The following is a 21,482-nucleotide window of genomic DNA, read 5'->3' as shown; positions in this document are numbered from 1 at the left end:
TGAGGTCATTCCACCAGGATGTGGTCATTCTTGCTGTGTCAGTAAGAATTCATCTGACAATATGAGCGGATTTCATTTCCCTCATATATCACATGAGGTTTGGTCTTCTGCTCTAGCCCTTGATGTGTTCTGCAAACGCATGAAATCGGGCAGTGCGGTGTGCCCCGGACGGGCTGGGACGGGCTCGGCCACTCCGAAGCCCGGTGCCTAGGGCAAGTTATTTTACTTCTCTCTGCTTCTGTTTTCTCATCTGAAAAAACAAACACAGACAAAAAAGACCGATGATAATCTCTCAGGGTTGCTGTGGTTCTGAAATGGTTCATGTGGGTAAAGTTCCAGAACACTGCCTGGTGCAAGTGGGATGCCAAGGAAGAGAGCTTCTGTTTCTCCCTCCGTCCTGTGCAAATAAGAAAATTGTAAAATTCTTAATTTTTCCACACGCGTGTCTGTCTGCCTGCCTGCCTGCCTTTCTTTTTTCTTCCTTTCTTCTTTCTTTCTTCCTTCCTTTTTCTTTTCTTTCTTTCTCTTTATTTTTACAGCTCATGATTTAGTTATAAACCTAAATCGTATATTGCTAGCATTCCATTCATACGCTTCAATCTTGTTTTTTTCTTTCCCTGATTCAATACTTCAATACACTGCAGGCAGACTAGAGTCCCAAAGTCCCCTGCTAGTCTGCCTGAGGCCAGACTCACTGATTTTACTGCTTCGCAACTCGGTCCTTTCAAACATCAAGGTTATGAGAAGTCACGTGTCTCCTCTACCATCATCGCATTTTCCTGTCCACTCAGCTGATAAAAGAATAAAGGCAGGGGCGCCTGGGTGGCTGAGTGGGTTAGAGCCTCTGCCTTCAGCTCAGGTCATGAATTCAGGGTCCTGGGATAGAGCCCCGCATTGGGCTCCCGCTCAGCGGGGAGTCTGTTTCTCCCGCTCCTGCTCAAGTGCTCATGCTCTCTTTTTGTCCCTTGCTCTTGCTCTCTCTCTCTCTCTCTCAAAAAAAAAAAAAGAAGAAGAAGAAGAAGAAGAAGAAGAAGAAGAGCAAAATGGTCAAGGCCAAGATTGCTTGAACTGAACATCATTGAAAGCGTTTACTAAGCGTGCTGGGGAAATTGAAATGAAGGGTCCCGCCCTGGAAGGTCTCCCTCGCTAGTGAGGGCCAAACCCAATCAAACCCGTCTTCGGAATGCCATGAATCACCATAGCCTGACATATAAGGATTCGTTCAAGCACAGCGGAGGGGACAAGGATCCTGGCCGGCCAGAATGGCACAGTGAAAGGAGAGAAGCAGGCTGAGGTCCGGTTCTACCCCTTTCCTTGGGCAAATTACTTAAAAGTCTCTGAATCTCAGTTTCCTCGTTAGAGAAGGAGGGATGAGAACCAGTGCAGGGGTTGTTTGAGAGGATGAAATGAGACATACAGGGGTGCCTGGCTGGTATCTCGGGGCTGTGACTTCAAGCCTCACACTGCGTGCAGAGATTACTTGAAAAGAAATGTTCTTAGTAAATTACTAGGCACGTAGAAGGCGCACAGGCCAGGAGCGGGGACATTGGAGGAGTGGAGACACTGAAACAAAGTAGGAGAACGAGTGCAGGGGACAAAGTGGGACACAGCATCCTCCACCATGGGAAGGAAGCATCTGGGCAGACTGGGCTCACAGGGACAGGAGGAAGCCAGTAAGAGTCCCCAGGCAAGCCATGAACAGAACCAAGAACGAGCATGGTGTTCATGATTGCTAATCCATCATTTTTGGGGTGGGGATAAGGAGCCAAAGGGGCCAGCCCCAGTCTCAGAGGCTGAGAGTGAACCAGGAAGAGAGCTGGAGCTCCCACCTGAAGGCGTCACCTTTCTGCACAAGAGAGGGAAAGCAGATCTGCTGATGGTGAGAGAGTAGATGTTTTGCCCCTAAGGCAAAGCTCCTTAGGGAAGCTGTGAGAGGTCTGGAAGAGCAACCGGAGGGAAGGGAAAGAAAGAGCATCACCCAGATCCACGTGACAGTGTGGCTGAGGGGACCAGGTGGAGTTAGGGGTACGACGTGCGGTGAGTTGTGTGATTGTGTCCCATGGGCTCACCAACCCTGTAACAGGACCAAAGGAAAGTGGTTGTATGGGTCCAAGGCAGAAGATTTATGAAGAAGGTGGGGTGGAGGACAAGGCTGGCAAGCGCCGGAGACAGGGTGGTTGGAGCCGTGCACCAGAGTCAACATTACAGGGGAAGTGGACTGAGATAAGGGAGGGACTCCAGGATGTGCGCTCCGAGAAAAGAGTATCAGTGAGATGGACCAGCGGGAGGAGTGGGGGAAAGCGGAGACTCAGAGCCTGGGGAATCTGATGGTCCCTGTAGAGCAACCCTGAGTGGTAACGAGCTTTAAGGTGGGTCTCTGATGCGAAGGGACAGATCGTTCATGGTCTTTCAGAGATGAGAAGCAGTGCTGGATTGAGATGGAAAGGCACAGAACAGCCGAATGCCTACTTTACCAGGTGCCTTATACAAACTATCCTCTAGTACCCCCTAATAGCCCCTCAGGTTGGGAATTTGTGAAAAATGGAAACCAAATACATGGCCAAGGGTCTCACAGCTGTTGAGCCAGGAATCTCAGATTTAATCCCAGGGCTGACTGGTTCCAAGACCCAGATTCCCCAGATCTCCCCAAAGAGGTGGCATTTGAGACCTTTGTAAATCATTTTTATCATTTTCTAAAAGATTTTATTTATTTATTTATTTGAGAGAGAGAAGGAGAGAGAGAGCATGAACAGGGGGAGGAGCAGAGGGAGAGGGAGAAGCAGGCTTCCCGCTGAGTGGGGAGCCCAATATGGGGCTCGATCCCAGGACCCAGAGATCATGACCTGAGCCAAAGGCAGATGCTTAAACGGCTGAGCCACCCAAGTGCCCTCTCAAAGATTTTGAAGCAGGAAGGTGATAAGATCAGAAATGTCTTTTTAAAAGATGACCCTGGAAAAGATTAGGTTGGGGGAGAAACTGAGTAAGGGAAACCGCATCAGAAGGCTGTTGAGACAGACAGGACACTGACACTAAGGGGTGGCTGTGGGGGTGGAGAGGAGTGTCACATTTGCAAGGTATCTTACGTATAAAATCGCCCGGACCAGTTGACTGTTGAAGGGGGTGAGGAAGAGGAAAGATTCCAGGATAATGCAAACATTATCACAGGGCCGACCCTGATCACTCAGCCAGCCACAAAGGAGACTAAACTCAGAGGGAGGAGATGGTAGATTTGTAAAAGCTTTATATTATGAAATATTACACAACTATAGAAAGGTAAAAAAAAAAAAGAGGAAATGTGCTGTATAATAATAATGAAGGCATTTTTTACTGTTTTACTGTGTTCTAGAACACAGTTCACAGGTGTAAGATTATGTAAATGAGCATTTTTTGGTCTCAAGTCACAGAAGCACCACCCACACAAAGGGAAATGTATTATAAGGACCCAAGAACCCAAGGACAGGAGTGAAGCTGGGCGTCGGGAAGGAACTAGAATCAGGGACTCATAGCATCAGAAATGGTCTCTCCAATGCTCCAATGCTCCCGTCTGCTGAGTGGTTTCTCCATGTGATGGGAGCGGGGTCACAGAGAGTTCCTCACTTTTACGTCTAGCAGATGTAGTCACCCAGGCAGTCATTCCCTCTCAGCCCTGAAGTTCCAAGGGAGAGGCCTGCCTGGTCCAGCGAGCAGGAAGTGTTGGCCCAGTAACTCATGACTCGGCGCCAGGTGACATGGTAGGAAGCACTCAGAAAAGGTGCTTCCTCCTATGGTCCTGCTCCTCAGAGAACCCAGCAAGTGCCCACGGCAGGGCAGAAGTGGTCAGACTCCCCCGAGGACAGAGAGGAGAGCAGTGGTTCTGAACCAGGGCTGCACGTTGGAATCACCCGGAGAGCCCTAAGAAGACTGCCTGGCCCCACCCCCCCGGGAGGCTCTGATGGTCTCCATCTGGGGTGTGGCTACATCGTCAAACTTTTATTCTCCTCTCTCTCTCTCTCTCTCTTTTTTTTTAAAGATATTATTGGGCGCCTGGGTGGCTCAGTGGGTTAATCCTCTGCCTTTGGCTCAGGTCATGGTCTCAGGGTCCGGGGATCGAGCCCCCGCATCGGGCTCCCTGCTCAGCAGGGAGCCTGCTTCCCCCTTTCTCTCTGCCTGCCTCTCTGCCTACTTGTGATCTCTCTCTCTGTGTCAAATAAATTAAATAAAATCTTTAAAAAAAAATAAAAAAGATATTATTCATTTTTGCGAGAGAGAGTGAGAGTGCACAAGCAGGGGGAGAGGGACAAGCAGACTCCCCTCTGAGCAGGGCGCAGGATCCCAGGACCCTGGGATCATGACCCCCTCGGAAGGCAGACGCTTAACTGGCTGAGCCACCCAGAGCCCCTAGAGCATTGAGCTTTAAAAAAAAAAAAAAAAAAAAAGCTTCCCAGGTGCTTCTGCTATGCCCCAGGCTTGTGAGGTTCTGCCTGCGCTGTGCACCCCCGGATCACCTGGAGCCTCTCATTGGCCAAGTCTGGGTGGAGCCCTAGATCCCCAAGCCAGGGCACTTCCAGGAGAGCAGTGCGGCCCAACAGAGCTCTGTGTGGCCGCGGAACATTCCACAGCCCCACTGCAGGGTTTGGGGGCCACCACTGGCTGCACGCGCCCACTGAGTACTTGAAATATAACTAGTGAGACTGAAGGACGGGAGTCCTTTATTTGAATTAAATTGAATTTGAAGAACCGCACGTGGCTGATGTCTACTGCACAGGACAGAACAGGTGTCCTGGGTCTCAGCTGCAGGGGGAGGGCACATCCGAATGGCTTGTGACATTTCCTCACCAACCTCAGTGTCACTGCCGCTGCAGCTGTTCTCACCCTCCCCAGCTCAGGCCCTAAAATGGTAGAAGAGATCCGTGGTGAGGTGGGGGTGCGGGTGGGGACGAGAGGGATGAAGAGTGCATGCCGGAGAAGGCCCACTGGCGATTCTGAAGCAAGTCCTTACTCATCCCGAGAGAGCCATGCCAGAGAGCAGTCCAGTTACAAACCTCCTCGAAACCTAGTGACTTAGGGCAGTGATACTGATTTTTCTTATAAATCTGTTTTTTTTTCTTTTTAAGATTTTATTTACTTATTTGAGAGAGTGATCGAGAGAGAGAGCATGAGCAAAGGGAGGAGCAGGCAGAGGGAGAGGGAGAAGCAGGCTCCCTGCAGAGCAAGAAGCCTGATGCGGGGCTCCATCCCAGGACCCTGAGATCATGACCTGAGTCGAAGGCAGACGCTTAACCCACCAAGCCACCGAGGTGCCCCAGTAAATCTGTTTTAAAGAGGGCTCAGTGGGGAAAGCTTGTCTCTGTTGCACTTGACTGGTGTGAAAGCTGGGGGAGAGTCATCTGAGGAGTGGCTCGCTTACAGTTGGGTGGCTGATGTTGGCTGTCATTTGGGACTGTGGCTGGAACTTGGAACAGGGCACCTACATGTATCTTGCTGGGGCTTCCTCACACATGGCGACTGGGGTTCCAAGAGGGAGCATTGAGATACATAGATGATAGATGACAAATGATCGATTGATAGACAGATAGCAAGTCCAAGCCATATGGGAGCTCTGTCCCTTTTTAAAATTATTTTTATTTTTATTTTTTTAAATATATATATTTTAAAGATTTTATCTATTTCTTTGATAGAAAGAGATCACAAGTAGGCAGAGAGGCAGGCAGAGAGCGAGTGGAGAGCCCGATTGTGAGGCTCGACCTCAGGACCCTGAGACCATGACCTGAGCCCAAGGCAGAGGCTTAACCCACTGAGCCACCTAGGCGCCCCTAAAATTATTTTTATTTTTTAATATTTTTTTCAAGTAATCTCTACACCCAACATATGGCTTGAATTCACAACCCTGAGATCAAGAATCATATGTTCCACAAACTGAGCCAGCCAGGTACTGCCCCTCACCTTTTAAAACAATTTATTTATTTTATTTTTTTTTTTTTAAAGATTTTATTTATTTATTTGACAGACAGAGATCACAAGTAGGCAGAGAGGCAGGCAGAGAGAGAGAGAGGGAAGCAGGCTCCCCGCTGAGCAGAGAGCCCGATGCGGGACTCGATCCCAGGACCCTGAGATCACGACCCGAGCCGAAGGCAGCGGCCCAACCCACTGAGCCACTCAGGCGCCCCTAAAACAATTTATTTATTTAAATTTTTAAAGTTTGTTTGTTTAAATAACCTCCACACCCATTGTGGGACTTGAACCCACAACCCTAAGATCAAGGGTCACATGCTCCACAGATGGAACCAGCCAGGTACCCCTGTCTCTCTCTCTCTCTCTCTCTATTTTTAAAGATTTATTTATTCATTTTAGGCAGGGGAGGGCAGAGAGAAAATCTTTCAAGCAGACGCCCCGCTGAGTGTGGAACCAGAAGCGGAGACTGCTCCCACAACCCACAAGTTCACAACCTGAGCCAAAACCAAGACTCCAACGTTCAACCAACTGAGCCACTCACACACCCCCTGTCCCTTTGTTTTTCAACCTAGGCTTGGGATGTGTTGTCAGTTCTACTCTCTTTCATTCATTAGAAGTCAGTCACTAAGGCCAGCCTCTGTTCAAGAGACCTGGAATGGGGAGGGCACGGGGGAGGGGGGTGGGGGGGTGGTGGAGGACATGACAAGACCCCACCCTATGATAAAAGGAATGTCAAGGAATTTGCAGAAATGTTTTAAAACCACCACATAGGGGCACCTTGGTGGCTTAGTGGGTTAAAGCCTCTGCCTTTGGCTCAGTTCATGGTCTCGGGATCCCATATTGGGCTCTCTGCTCCACAGGGAGCCTGCTTCCTCCTCTCTCTCTGCCTGCTTCTCTGCCTACTTGGGATCTCTGTCTGTCAAATAGATAAATAGAATCTTAAAAAAAAAAAAAAGTTTGAGGGGCGCCAGGGTGGCTCAGTGGGTTTAGCCTCTGCCTTCGGCTCAGGTCATGATCTCAGGGTCCTGGGATCGAGCCCCACGTTGGGCTCTCTGCTCCCCGGGGAGCCTGCTTCCTCCTCTCTCTCTCTGCCTGCCTCTGCTTGCTTGTGATCTCTCTCTGTGTCAAAAAATAAATAAATAAAATAAAATAAAAAGTTTTAAAACCACCACATACACTTAAGAGGGAAGGGCCCCTTGGACAGAATTCTGCACACAGCAGCCCACAAGCCCGCCACCTAGTCTAGGAGAATTAAGTTTTCTCTCGCTGGTTCCAGGTACAATCAGGTTCCTCCCTGAACATCTACCCCCAGGAGCACCCCATCATCAACCCCAAAGACACCCCCCACCAAGGCTTGTTTCATAGACTTCTGACCCAGAGACTTCTCTGTCGCCCACACTCCTTGAGTAACTTCCTGATTTCTGGTTTCAGAAACTCTTGAGCAGTGGAGTGGGAGGAACCTGAGGGTCAGGACATCTGGGATTCTGATCCCCGCCATGCAGAAAGTTGTAAAATAAAATAAAATAAAATAAAAATTGCAGGCTGGGGAGCCTGGCTGGCTTAGTCAATGGAGCATGTGACTCTTGAACTCAGGGTTGTGAGTTCGAGCCCCACGATGGGTGTAGAGATTACTTAAAAATAAAAAATCTTTTTTTTTAAATAAAATCTTAAAAAAAAAAAAGAATGCAGGCTTGTTCGGGAGTGAGGCAATCGCAAGCAATAATTTCCTTCTCTATGTTTCAATTTTCTATTTTATTATTTATTATTATTTAGCGTTTTTATCGTAGTAAAATACATACAACATAAATTTTACCATTTTAATGATTTTTTTAAAAGATTTTATTTGTTTATTTGACACAGAGAGAGATCACAAGTAGGCAGAGAGGCAGGCAGAGAGAGAGGAGGAAGCAGGCTCCCCGCCAAGCAGAGAGCCCGATCCCAGGGGCCTGATCCCAGGGCCCTGACACCATGACCTGAGCTGAAGGCAGACGCTTAACCCACAGAGCCACCCAGGTACTCCCATTTTAATGATTTTTAAGTGTATAGGTTAGTACACGGCTGTGCAACCATCACCACCATCCATCTTGAGAATGTTTTCGTCTTGTCAAACCGAGATTCTGTACCCACTAAACAACAGCTCCCCGTTCCCCTGTCCCCTCAGCCCCCGACAACCGCCATTCTACTTTCTTTGTCTTCGTGACTTTGCTTGCTCTGCAGAACTCGTACTAGTGGAATTCTATAGTATTTGTTCTTCTGTGACGGACTTATTTCACTTAGCATACGGCTTTCTTTTCTTTTCTTTCTTCTTCTTCTTTTTTTTTTTTTTAAGATTTTATTTGTTAGAGAGAGAGAGTGAGTGAGCACGAGCAGGGGGAAAGGCAGGTGAAGGGAGAAGCAGGCTCCCTGCTGAGCAAGGAGCCCAATGCGGGACTCGATCCCAGGCCCCTGGAATCACGAACTGAGCTGAAGGCAGACGCTTAACCAACTGAGCCAACCAGATGCCCCCAGCATGTGGTTTTCAAGGTTCACCCATGTTGTAGCAGGTTTCAGACTGTCTTTCCTTTTTAGGGCTGAATAATAGTCCGCCGTGTCTATGCATAGATGGGTATGCATACGGCATTCTGTTTATCCATTCCTCCGTTGATGGACATTTGAGTTTTTCCCACCTGTTGGCTGCTGTGAATAACACTGCTAATCAACACTGGTGTGCAAATACCTGTTTGACTCTGTGCTTTCAGTTCTTCTGAATATACATAGAAGTATAATTGCTGGATCACCGGGTAATTCTATTTTTAATTTTTTAAGGAACTAGTTTAAAAATGTTAAGCTTTTTTTTTTTTTTTTTAAAGTGATAGAAGAATTAAAACATACAGGGGCATCTGGATGACTCAGTCAGTTAAGCATCTGACTCTTGATCTCGGCTCAGGTCATGATCAGGGTCATGAGATCAAACCCCAAGTCAGCCTGCATGATGAGCATGGAGCCTGCTTGGGATTCTCTCTGTCTTTCTCTGCACCCGCCCCGCCCCAGCCCCCAACTGCCCCTCATGTGCGCAAGCGTGCTCTCTCTCTCTCTCTCAAAAAAAAAAAAACAAAAACAAAAAACATCCAGTTTTGATTCCAGACCGTGTCCGATCTTCCTGGTTTTAATAATGTTTATTCTTCTAGAGTCTTGTTTTTTAAGGAAAGACTAAAACAGAACATACATAATTTTCAGATTTTATATATCTGTTTATTATTTAGATTTTTAAAAGCTTTTTTATTGTTGTAAATACATGTAACAAAACTCATTATCTTACACTAATCTTTTAAAAGATTTTATTTATTTATTTATTTGACAGAAAGAGCACAAGCAGGGGGAGAGTCAAAGAGAGAGGGAGAGGGAGACTCCCCACAGAGAAGAAAGCTTGGTGCGGGTCTCTATCCTAGGACCCTGGGATCATGACCCTGAGCTGAAGGCAGAGGCTTTACCGACTGAGCCACTCAGGAGCCCCCTAACCTGTTTTTTTTTTTTTTAAGTTTATTTATATTTTTTAGTAATCTTCACACCCAAAGTACCGGGTGAACTCATGAACCTGAGATCAAGTCACATACCCTTCCAACAGAGCCAACCAGGCACCCCCATTTTCACCATTTTTAAGTGTCCAGTTCAGTGATATCAAGTTCAGGTTTTATTTTAAGGCTTATGATCTCATCAAATTGTAATCACATCAGGTTTCCACGTGTGTCTGGGGCCAGGAGCCTCCAGACTCTACTCCCACCTACTCTGTCCCACGCCACAATTTGTGCTCCTTCACCTCCTTTCCTCCAAGCCTCCAGGATGCAGGAAGGGGAGTCAGGCTGCCCTTGTGACCATCTGGTAAGACGCTTACGTTTCAGTGTACATTCATATTGCATATTTTTTAGCCTTTCTCATTAGATGGCTGTCATTTTGCAAAAGAAAATATTAACTCCGAGTAAGAGTTGCATTGTGTTGGGTTGCTTGCTGGACTAGGAATTTATAGCTGTGCTTCTCTGGTCCCTAACACATATATGGGTTGTACGACTTCGGGCACGACACGGCCCGTATGTGGGGCCTGCTTGTCATCTGTCCGCCATCGAGTCAAACTAGACCGTCTCTGAGGGGACCCAAGTGGATGATGACACTCCCTCATGCCCCGCCCCCAGGCTCCTCTGACCCCTGACCCCAGGAGAAAGGACCAGGGTGGCAAATGTCCAGAGCCTTGGAGAAAGGCCTCAGCCCAATTGTGGATTCTTCCCAGAGGCCTTACTCTGCTCCTACCCACGCCTCACCTCACAGATGTCTTCCAGCCAAGACTGAGGCCACATGGCCTGAAGACAAAGAGATGTATGTTCATGAGAAGGAGGGGGAAGGCTGGAGGGGGGTGTGGGTTGGGCGGCGGGAGCAGGTTTGGTGGGGCCCCGTGGGCAGGCAGGAGACAGGGCAACCCCGTGCGGGAGAAGCCAGGAGCCTCGGGGCTCTGCAAACCGACCTCCTTCTCCGTCTCCGGATGTATGTTCTTTTTTTTTTTTTTTTTTTTAAAGATTTTATTTATTTGACAGACAGATCACAAGTAGGCAGAGAGGCAGGCAGAGAGAGAAGGGAGGAAACAGGCTCTCTGCTGAGCAGAGAGCCCGATGCGGGGCTCGATCCCAGGACGCTGGGATCATGACCTGAGCCGAAAGCAGAGGCTTTAACCCACTGAGCCACCCAGGGGCCCCTCCGGATGTATGTTCTGGGGCCTGGGGCCTGACTGTGGGGTGAGCCGGAGTTCAGTACAACCAACCACTGCCCGTTCGGGCCCCACCTCTCTCCAGGAAGCGTCTCTCCACCACACTGACCACATCCCCCCAGGTCGCCTAGGAAACCCCACTGGGCCTAGAGGAGTTGGGGCACCGTCGCCCAGCAACAGGTGGTGCCCTCCCTTCCGCCCTCATCTGAGGCCACTGCCCGGCACCCTCCTCCACAGGGAGGAGAGCTCTGAACAGAGAGCCAGGAGCCCTGGGGCTGCCCCGGGGTGAGGCCCCTGTAGGTGGGGGGCCCGTCGGGCAGAGACAAGCAAGGGAGAGAGAGCCAGAGATGGCAGCGACAGGTACAGTGGGGACGCCTGATGCCTAGCACGACAGCAAGCAAAGTGGAGCCTGGAGAGAGCAAGACCTACCCCACGGAGAGAGTCGTGAGGCCGCAGGAACATCCAAGGTGCCAGCCTACGGCGGGTGGGTGCACACACACAGGGCGGGAGCCAGCAGGGAGAGGGGGAGACTCTTACTTCCTTACCCCCGACTTCCTCTGAGGCTCCAGCAAGACCTAGGGTGCAGGGGTGTGTGGGGGTGCTAGGCAGGAGGAAAAAAACCCTTGGGGGCCCTTAGAGTTTTGTCTGAGGCACCCCTGGGTCGAAGAGGGAACCAAGGCTTCTGGAAGCGAGCTGGGTGGGGAGCCTGAGCAGGAGGGTGGGGAGCCTGAGCAGGAGTGTGGGGCTCCCTGCCACAGAGGGGCCCTGACTCTCCAGCCTTCTGTCTCTCTCTCGCCCTTTTAGGTCCCCTTGGCTCCTCTATCCGCCTGGGTCTGTTTTCCAGGCCAGATACCGAGCCCCTTGGGCCTCTGCCTCTGCCCTCACTGTGGTCTAGACACTCACTGCCTCTCTCGCCCTCTAGGCTGCGCCCACCCGGTCTCATCGCCTTCCTCTCCCCACCCTTGTCTCTCCAGATGCCTTCCACTCCAGAGCAGCCCTTTGGGCACACGGAGGGCCTCCCTGTGCCAGAGATGGGTGCGTGGCCCCCACTGCCGTGCGGACCCTGCATCCCCATCATGCTGGCCCTGGCCTCCCTCGCCGCGCTCTTCCTCCTGACCACAGCCGTGTTGGCAGAACGCCTGTTCCGCCGCTCTCAGCACGCAGACCCCAGCAACCACGCGCCCACCCTGGTCTGGCGCCCCGGAGGAGAACTGTGGATCGAGCCCAGGGGCACCCCCCGAGAGCGTTCGGAGGACTGGTACGGCTCTGCGGTCCCCCTGCTGATGGACCGGGCCCCAGACCCTCCCACCCTGGGGGGCACCTTGGAGGCCCGGGCAACAGCCCCGCCTGCCCCTTTTGCCCCCCCCACCCCTTTAGCCCCACTCTCCCCTCCCAGCTCCTTGGGCCCCCACACCCCACCCAGGGCCCCAGTCCGCAGCACCTTCTGGGGACCCCAGGCCTTGGACGAGAGGCCCTGCGCCCTAGGCTTGGTGAGCTGGGCTGAGCCAGAACACAGGCCAGAGGCCAACGTGCACTTGGGGAGCCCCCAGGCCCAGAGGCAGCAACTAGGAAGCCCTGATCCTGAGTGGGGCCCCCAACCTCGGGTCACCCTGGAGCAGATCTCCGCTTTCTGGAGGCGCGAAAGTCGGACCAGTGTGGGGTTCTGAATCCCCACGGCCTGGGGGATTGGCCTCCCAAAGACCCCTGAGGAAGGCCCTATCTCAGACAGCCTCTCCGAGGCCTTAAGGACCTGAAGCTCCAGCTCAGGAACCCAAGCTGATACCCGGGGCCCCAGGAAGAATGCCCCCAACGCGCTGCCGGTCTTTTACATCTGGATTTCAATTCCCGGGATCTGGGGCCCCCCGGACAGGCTCCGTGTAGACAGAACTGGTGCTCCAGGGGAAGCTCAGAAGTGCTCCCTTTGGCTGCCCGGGCTGCAGCCTGCTGCAGGCAGCACGGAGAACTGGGGGTGGGGCCGACTCTGGGCCAGAAGCCACCAAAATCACGTTGCAGATTCAGATCTCAAGGTACCAAAGAGGCAGAAAATAGCATCATCACGAGGCTTCCTCCTTCCTTCCTTGTGCACCTAAGATGCCGGGATCGGAGTGCAGGAGTCCCATGGATGCCAAAGAACAGGCTGAGTGTGGGTGACGAGGGTCTGTCCCGCCAGCAGGAGAGGACAGGAAGCCAGCCTCCTGGAGCCACAGATCGTGCCTCCAGAAAAACACACACAGAGGTCAAGACCAGGCAAAGGAACGTCTTATTACAGCTCAACTGTGGCTTTGACTCCCAACTTGCAACAGGGACTTGGTCAGCCAAGCTGGAGAAGACCCTTCCTTGCCTACAGCTGGGACTTGGCATCAATGGCAATCCGCAGGCAGACTCTGACTCTGACCTTCCAGGGTGAGGGAGGCCAGCGGAAAGGAACCCTGCCCCAGGACAGAGCGCCTCCTGATACAAGGCCACTAGCTACCCTCTCTCCCAGCTGTGGCTACCCTCCCTCCCAGCTCGCTGGATCGGTCCAGTGAGACAGATCTGCCCCAAGGCAGGCTTATTTAAAAGGCTCCACCCTGGGGAAATGGAGCCCAGAGATGTCCTTGGCCCTAAAGTCATCTCTCTGAGCTGACCTCCTCTCTGGGATCGGAGCCAGGAGCTGGAGAGAGGGGAAGGAGTTTCCATTCCCAAGGGGTCCGATTTCCCCAGCTTCAGTCATGGACGGTTGGGATTTTCGTCCAATCGCTTTACCAGCTGTCCTATTATTTACTTTATGTTTTTCTTTGAGATGACTTACTATTTGCTTAATAAATTTATTTTGAAAGGAACTTTTTTGGTATCACTTCTGCAAATGGAAAACCAGTATCACTTGACATAAATAGAAGGTACAACATGAGAAGAAAAACAAGGTAAACAAAGATATTACAAGGTAAACAAAGATACTACTTAGACCTTGTTCCCTCCCTGCTGGAAGCATTCATTGATTCGAGGATCCGTTCTTTGTTAAAAGAAAAGGGAACCGAAGGACCAGCAAGGGTTAGGAAAGTGTTAGACGTTCTGTACCATCCTGCAGCCTCCCCCATCCCCCGCCCCCAAGTACTGAAACAGACTGTGAGCGATCCTGTGCTACTTAAAGGCCAGGAAACCGCCCCTCCACCCCCGCTCCCGGTTCACACCCAGGAAATGGGGCTGGACAGGGGCCAACAGTCAGCTCTTCCTTCCTGCTCCGGAGAGCCTCAGAGCACTTGGGCTGGACCTCCCCTCTGTGCCCCTGGATGCTGGAAGGAAGGAAGTTGAAGTAACAGCCCGGCACTCTGAGCCAGGCCCTGGGGGCGGAGGCATCAGACCTAGCCCCTGCTCTCCAAGAGTTCAGTCCCTCCAATGGCAGGGGTGGGGGTTGAACGGGGTGACGTAAGACAGGGACACAGAACCGATTCAAGCTGGGATCGGGGCTCCCGCCGTCCCATCTCCGTCCCTCAGGAGCTGGATAATGGTGTCACTTCTCACGGTCACCGTCAGCTGACAGGACCGGTTTGCGGGGACTCTGCCCACGGGGACCAAAGAGTCCAGCAGGGAAACACACAGACATGCAGTGCTCGCCCCGCTCTCCATCTGGCTTTGCCACCCACGCACTCGGAGACTTCAGGAAAGTGGTTGTTATGTTACTGGGACTCACGCTCTTTTCTGCACAAGAAAGCTGGAAGTTGAGCGAGATGCCCTATGCAGACTTTTCTAGCTTGACCTCTAAGGACGCAGTGATATGAAGGACAGGTGCGCGCATGCGTGGATGAACGTGAGCTTCCCGCCACCGCCGCGCCCCGTCTGCTGTCCCCAGAGTCACCTTTATGTTCCCAGACCCAGACCAGGGGCCACCCGTTCCAGGAGCCCAAGGAGAGGGGAATGGCCTGCCAGGCCGGTGGATTCACAGGGTGTCAGTTTTACCCTTTATCCTTCCTCTTTGTCTTAAACCTCTGCCTCTCATTTTTAACCCCCTCTTGTTATTTTCTCACGTTGAGCCCTTTTTAAAATTCTTCCTATAACTCTGTTGTCTGGAGTCCTAGGGTGCTTACTTTCATCCATGACAGATGGTTTCCTCATAAGTTTCTAATATGGGGCTGTGAACTCAGAATCCGCAGGGCCTTATCAGTGGGAAGCCACGTGGCTAGGTTTGAGGGTGTCTTTCTAGAAAGGTTCCAGGTTTGCTCCCCTCAAGGATGCTTCAAGGGTATCCCCAACCCTGGACCCTGTTATTTGTTCACTCTATCTGGCTTTCCACGATCATGCAGACGGTGTCAACTTGAACCCCAAATCTGAGCCAGGGCAAACCTTTGGCTTGCCGGGAAAGATTTTCCATTGCCGTCAGATCTCAGGGTGAAGCCGGCGAGGTTCTTCTGTACCGTCTGAACTGATGGAAAGATTTTTTATTTAATTAAATTAATTAATTTATTTGACACAGAGAGAGACACAGTGAGAGAGGGAACACAAACAAGCAAGGGGAGTGGGAGAGGGAGAAGCAGGCTTCCCGCAGAGCAGGGAACTGAACACCGGGCTCGATTCCAGGACCCTGGGATCATGACCTGAGCGGAAGGCTGACACTTAAGACTGAACCACCCAGGATCCCTGATGGAAAGCTTTTTTTCCCAGTTTACTCTTTCACTGAGGGTGTCCCCCTCTAAGGTGGGAGGAATTTCATATTAGGGTCCCTGTTTTCAATGGCCCAGGAGAGACCTCTTCTCCAATCTCTAGGTGAGGGTAGAACCCAAGCTCCTGTGTTGCCAAGATCTACAGCCTCAAAGCTCTGGATTTTTAATTTCCTCTTTGTGCGGGGGGGGGGGGGGGGGGGGAAGGGGGGAAATCCCCTTCCTTTCTTGAAACCCAGCTGTGCGTTCTGAAGGATGTTTACTTGATTTTATGCCGAATTTCTACATGTTTCCTGGTGGGGATGAGCTCGTCAGGTTATACCGTTCACAACATCACAAGACCCAGACTATTCCCTCCATAAACAAGTTCAAATCTATTCCACCTTAAAATAACCAGACAACCAACAACCAATTCTCCATAGTTCACCACACGTGACCTTGCACTGCCTTCACGGCCAAACTTCTGGAAAGAGCTGTCTGTCCTAACAGCCTACATTTTCTCCTCTCCCCTTATGCTCTCACCATAATCATGAAAGATTTTATTTATTTATTTATCAGAGAGAGAGAACGAGAGAGAGAGAGAGAGCACAAGCAGGGGGAGCAGCAGAGGGAGAAGCAGGCTCCCGCTCAGCAAGGAGCCTGATGTAGGGCTCAACCCAGGAGTCTGGGATCGGGACCTGAGCCAAAGGCAGAGGCCCAATTGACTGAACCGCCCAGGCATCCCTGACCTGCATAGTTTTTTTTTTTTTTTTTTTTAATTTGTTAGAGAGCGAGCGAGCACAGGCAGACAGAGTGGTAGGCAGAGGCAGAGGGAGAAGCAGGCTCCCCGCCGAGCAAGGAGCCCGATGTGGAGCTCGATCCCAGGACCCTGGGATCATGAACTGAGCCAAAGGCAGAGGCTTTAACCCACTGAGCCACCCAGGCTCCCCTGACCTGCATAGTTTAATTAAAGAACACTGTATAGCCTCCTGTGTGGGCAGCATTAGACGTTTTGGTTCTTTCCTTTTCTTTTTTTAAAGATTTTATTTATTTATTTGACAGAGAGAGAGAGATCACAAGTAGGCAGAGAGGCAGGCAGAGAGAGAGGGAGAAGCAGGCTCCCCGCTGAGAGGAGAGAGCCCGACTCGGGCGGGGCTCGATCCCAGGACCCTGAGACTATGACTTGAGCCAAAGGCAGAGGCTTAGCCCACTGAGCCACCCAGGTGCCCCGTTTTGGTTCTTTTCTTGACCCATTCTCTTTGCTTGACTTCTATGACTGCACACACACCTGATATCCCTTCCCGCCCGCTGGCCATCCTCTCTGATTTGTTCGCTCTCTGCCTTCTTCAGTGGTCCATCCTGGACGGCTTTTGCTCTCTGCGGCCACACTTCTCCTGAGCAATCTCACTGAGACCTACTGTCTCAGACCTGACAATCCTAAGTCTCCACCACTAACGGCGGCAGATATGGTCCTATGCATACGCTCTGCTCTGCCATTATTCCAAAGGAATAGTAAGAGTGGGAGAGAAGGGCACCTGGGTGGCTCAGCTGGTTAAGCAATTGCCTTTGGCTCAGGTCATGATCCCAGAGTCCCGGGATGGAGTCCCGCATCGGGCTCCCAGCTCCACGGGGAGTCTGCTTCTCCCTCTGACCTTCTCCTCTCTCATGCTCTCTCTCACTGTCTCTCTCTCAAATAAATAAATAAACTATTAAAAAAAAAAAAGAATGGGGGGACGCCTCGGTGGCTCAGTGGGTTAAAACCTCTGCCTTCGGCTTAGGTCATGATCCCAGGGTCCTGGGATTGAGCCCCTCATCGAGCTCTCTGCTCAGTGGGGAGCCTGCTTCCTCCTCTCTCTCTGCCTGCCTCTCTACCTACTTGTGATCTCTCTGTCAAATAAATAAAATCTTAAAAAAAAAAACAAATAAAAGAACTGTGCCTACCTACCAGTAATTTAAAAAAAAAAAAAAAAAGAATGGGAGAGAAACAAGATGACTATTAGAAGATTATCTCAGAACCGCTCCACAACTATCCCTGGGGACAGAGTCAGCATTCGTCCCCAGGATAAAACCAGAAAAAAAGGGGCGCCTGGGTGGCTCAGTGGGTTAAGCCTCTGCCTTGGGCTCAGGTCATGATCTCAGGGTCCTGGGATCGGGCCCCACATCGGGCGCCCTGCTCTGCGGGAAGCCTGCTTCCTCCTGTCTCTGCCAGCGTCTCTGCCTACTTGTGATCTCTGTCTGTCAAATAAATAAAATCTTTAAAAAAATTTTTTTAAATTAAAAAAAAAAACAGAAAAAAAGAAATGACAGGGGTCATGAATTCACATAGGTAAAGAGGCCAAGCAGGAGACAGGTGGCCAAGGGGACCAGGGGACAGAGTTGGTAAGGACCACATGCCTGTCTGTAGGGACAGCAGCCACTCAGCTCTATGAATCATGTTTGTCCCGATTTTCCAACAGAAGCTGGAAATCTGGGTTTTTAGGTAAAATCAACCAAAATGTTGGCCACTTTATATATAAATGTGTGTATTCTCATAAAAGCCAAATGAAGGAAGTCTGGGGGTCATGTGTGGTTCATGAACTGTCAGTTGAAGATCTTTTTTTTCCTTTTTTTTTCTTTTTTACATAGGCTCCATGCATGGAGCCCAGCGTGGGGTTTGACCTCACGACCATCTCAGATCAAGACCTGATCTGAGATCAAGAGTTGGATGTTCAGGGCACTTGGGAGGCTCAGTCATTAAGCGTCTGCCTTTGGCTCAGGTCATGATCCTAGGGTCCTGGGATCTAGCCCGGCATCTGGCTCCTTGCTCAGCAGGAAGCCTCCTTCTCCCTTTCCCTCTGCTGCTCCCTCTTCTTTTGCTCTCTCTCTAGCAAATAAATAAAATTTTCAGAAAAATATTTTTGAAAATTATATAGTGGTGATGTTTCACCACGCTATAAAAATACTAAAAACCACTGACCTGAACACCTCGAAAGGGTGAATTTTATGGTATCAAGTTACATCTTAATTTTCTGTGATTACATCAAGAAGAGGGGATTAGAAAAAAAAAAAGAAGAGGGGATTAGATATATTATTTAAAGTTATAATGATAATCAATAGAAAGACTACCAATAAAAGGAAACCGAACACAGGCACCCGGCTGGCTCAGTCAGTAGAGTGGGGGACCCTGGCTCTCAGGGTCATGAGTTCAAGCCCCACATTGGGTGCAGAGATTAGTGACCCAAATACAGAGATACAATTAAAATTTAGAAAACAATAAAACTAAGAAAAATAAAGAAAAGAAAAAGTGGGCATAAGCTAAATTCTCTGTCCTTCATGTACAGAGTCGATAGAGCTTTCAAAGCTATAAATCATCTTTACAATTCAAGAGAGCCCCCAGAAGAATTCAAAACAACTCCTTAAGAGTGGGTCGCTCCAGGGAATAGCAGTGAATAGAAACTTTTACTTCTTCATTTTATAACCTGATAACTAAATTAATTAACATATGAAAAATAAAGGCAAAGATAAATTAACTGTCAGAAGAGATGTACGAAGCTTTTTTTGGTTCTATCTTAATTATTTTACGCAGAGCGTTGCTGAATTGTTGCCACGGAACAGGTCACGGAAACAGCTCTCCTGCACCTTCTCCAGCTTCCCCGGTGTACTTTTCATCCATTGGAACTAATTAGATTGGACTTTTAAAAATGCAAGTCTTACTTTAGCCCCTGAAGTCACTTGTCTATTTGGGTAGTTAGTTTACCAAACAAATTAAAAAAAAAAAAGATTTTATTTACTTATTTGACAGAGAGAGAGAGAGATCACAAGTAGGCAGAGAGGCAGGCAGAGAGACAGGGGGATACAGGCTCCCCACCGGGCAGAGAGCTCCACGAGGAGGGCTCCATGAGGGGCTCGACCAGGCACTCAATGAGGGGTTCAACGAGGGGCTCAATCCCAGGACCCTGAGATCATGACCTGAGCCGAAGACAGAGTCTTAACCCTCTGAGCCACCCAGAAGCCCCTAGTTTACCAAAAATATAAAATTGTGTATGTACAATCCTTTATGTAAAATGCTGTGAAACTTCAGTGAAATCCCCTTCTGGCTCATAACATTCCAAGAAAACGAAACAAATCATGGAAAAAGAAAAGATGAACTATGCTTGGTTCTCGGTGAGATTACAGCGAAGAGGCTATTATTGTTGTTGTTTTGTAATGCGGGAAGAATGATTTTTTTATCCAGCCTCTAATAAATCAGCATTGTCCTTCACATATTGATATATTAGCCCAATAGAAATGCTTTCCATTGGCTAAAGAACAGCCAAATATCAAGAAGCAAGGGGCTTGGGGCGCCTGCATGGCTCAGTCGGTTTAGAGTCTGCTTTTAGTTCAGGTCAAGATCTCAGGGGCCAGGGATGGAGCCCCGCGTTGGGTTCTCTGCTCAGTGGGGAATCCACCTCTCTCTCCCCCCTACTATGCTCTCTCTGCCTCAAATAAATAAATAAAATCTTAAAAAAAAAAAAAAAGGCAAGGGGCTCGTGGGATCGCTCTTCACCGGTACTGTCTCAGGCTTCGGAGTCTGTGCTGAATCGCTGGGAGAGAGGAAAGAGGTTCCCCGCAACCCACCAACCCAAAGATCTGTCTCCCCCTGATCAATTTCCAGGAGGGCTGTAATAAGATTCCAGGGATCTGAAGAGCCCTCCATACCCAAAATTTAGAAAGCCCTCATCCCCCTCCTTCAATCCCATTAATACAAGTGAGTAGTTGGAGACCTTATTCACAGCCTCGTGGTGACATTTCCTTTGGTACTTTGTAGTTTGGTCTTACAAGCTGCAGCACTTAGGGCTGCAGCAAGCAGGCCTTAAAATGTTACTGAGTAACTGCCCAAAAGATCTATTACTCAGGAAGTGATTGGAACAAAGTACAGAGGTACTGAAATATTTATGGAATTTTACCTACCATATTGTCTTGAAGGGCTAGCAATAAATTAATACATGTGTCCACACCACATAATACCACAGTGGGATTTTTTTTTTTTTTAAGATCCAAAGCTGAATTGCTTTCAGATACCAAGAATGCCTTGCCATTTTTAAATGCTTTCCGTTTTTAACTCGGCTTGGCACGCTTAGACTCAACACCCACTGAGTTCACGGGCTCTGTCAAGCTGGTTTGACCTCTTGCCTTCCCCGACCCTCTGGATCGGGTGCCCCAGTCGGTGGGTGGCAGGAGGGCTGGGAAGAGGGACGAATAGACGGCAGGGGGTGGGCAGGTGGGTACATGGACATAGGTGCGTGCATGTGAGCCTGGGGATCTCTGGAGCACATGGGGCCTTAAAAAGTGAGAGAGACCTGGAGCAGTTGGATGGGGACCTGCTGAGGGGATTAAGCTGAAAAGTGGGTGGAAGAAGGAACCGTGGCACAGCTCTCCTCAGCTCTCATTCCTGAGCAGATGCACTGGGTACATTCACGGCCTCCCTGGCTGCTGTCTTTGGAACCCAGAAAGGAAGATGGAAGCCAAAGGACGGCGGTAGGATCGCACTGCCCTCTGGTGGCCACGAGGGGACTTGACATTTGGTTAGTCTTAGGTACCATTTTTTTCATTGTCCATTTCTCCCAACCCTGCACCCCCACTAGACTCTAAAGTCCACGAGGACAGGGACTTGTGTCTGTTTACTCATTGTTGATTATCCGGCATCTAGAATAGTGCCTGGTACATAATAGGTGTTCAATGCATATTTATTGAACGAGCGGCTGGTAGATTTCCAACTCTGCTCCACCACTTTATGGGTGTATGATGCTGAGCAGCTCTCTTAACTTTCTAAGTCCTCAGTTTCCTCATGGGGAAGATGGAGACGCTCACCCCCACCCCTCACGAGCATGGAGGGAAAGAGACCTACCCGGACTGAACAAGGGCACTCAGTCAATGGGCGTTCCCTTCTCACCCACCAGCCAGCGCTGGTGAAGAATTATATGCCGACTGCGGCACCCAATTTGATGGGCACATTGGCCATAATGAGCATGGGCCTCCGCTGGGCACGGGGCAGCTTGGGGAAATCACCCAAACCTAATCCCAGGCTGGCCAGGGAAGAAGGAAGTGTAGCCGACTAGGGTGCTATCAGGTAAGGTATGAGATTCCTCCTCTTCCTATCCCACTCTCAACCTCCAGCCCCCACCCGCACATCCACACCCAACTCTTCCTACTGCCCTGAACCCATGGGGCTCCATCTGCCCTCCGGG

The 21,482-nt window shown here is 50.0% G+C and overlaps 1 protein-coding gene across 1 annotated transcript; it reads left to right on the top strand.

Annotated features, from left to right (window-relative positions):
* Positions 1–11,057: 11,057 nt before the first annotated feature.
* Positions 11,058–13,477, top strand: LOC308359140 (transmembrane protein C16orf54). Its single transcript, XM_080829874.1, has 2 exons — positions 11,058–11,130; positions 11,638–13,477. The coding sequence occupies exon 2, from the start codon at positions 11,638–11,640 to the stop codon at positions 12,328–12,330; it is 693 nt and encodes a 230-aa protein (XP_080686000.1). The 5' UTR covers positions 11,058–11,130; the 3' UTR covers positions 12,331–13,477.
* Positions 13,478–21,482: the final 8,005 nt, after the last annotated feature.

The sequence above is a fragment of the Martes martes genome, assembly GCF_963455335.1.
Source record: "Martes martes genome assembly, chromosome: 18".
NCBI lineage: Eukaryota > Metazoa > Chordata > Mammalia > Carnivora > Mustelidae > Martes > Martes martes.
This window is presented reverse-complemented; position numbering and strand designations above follow the sequence as displayed.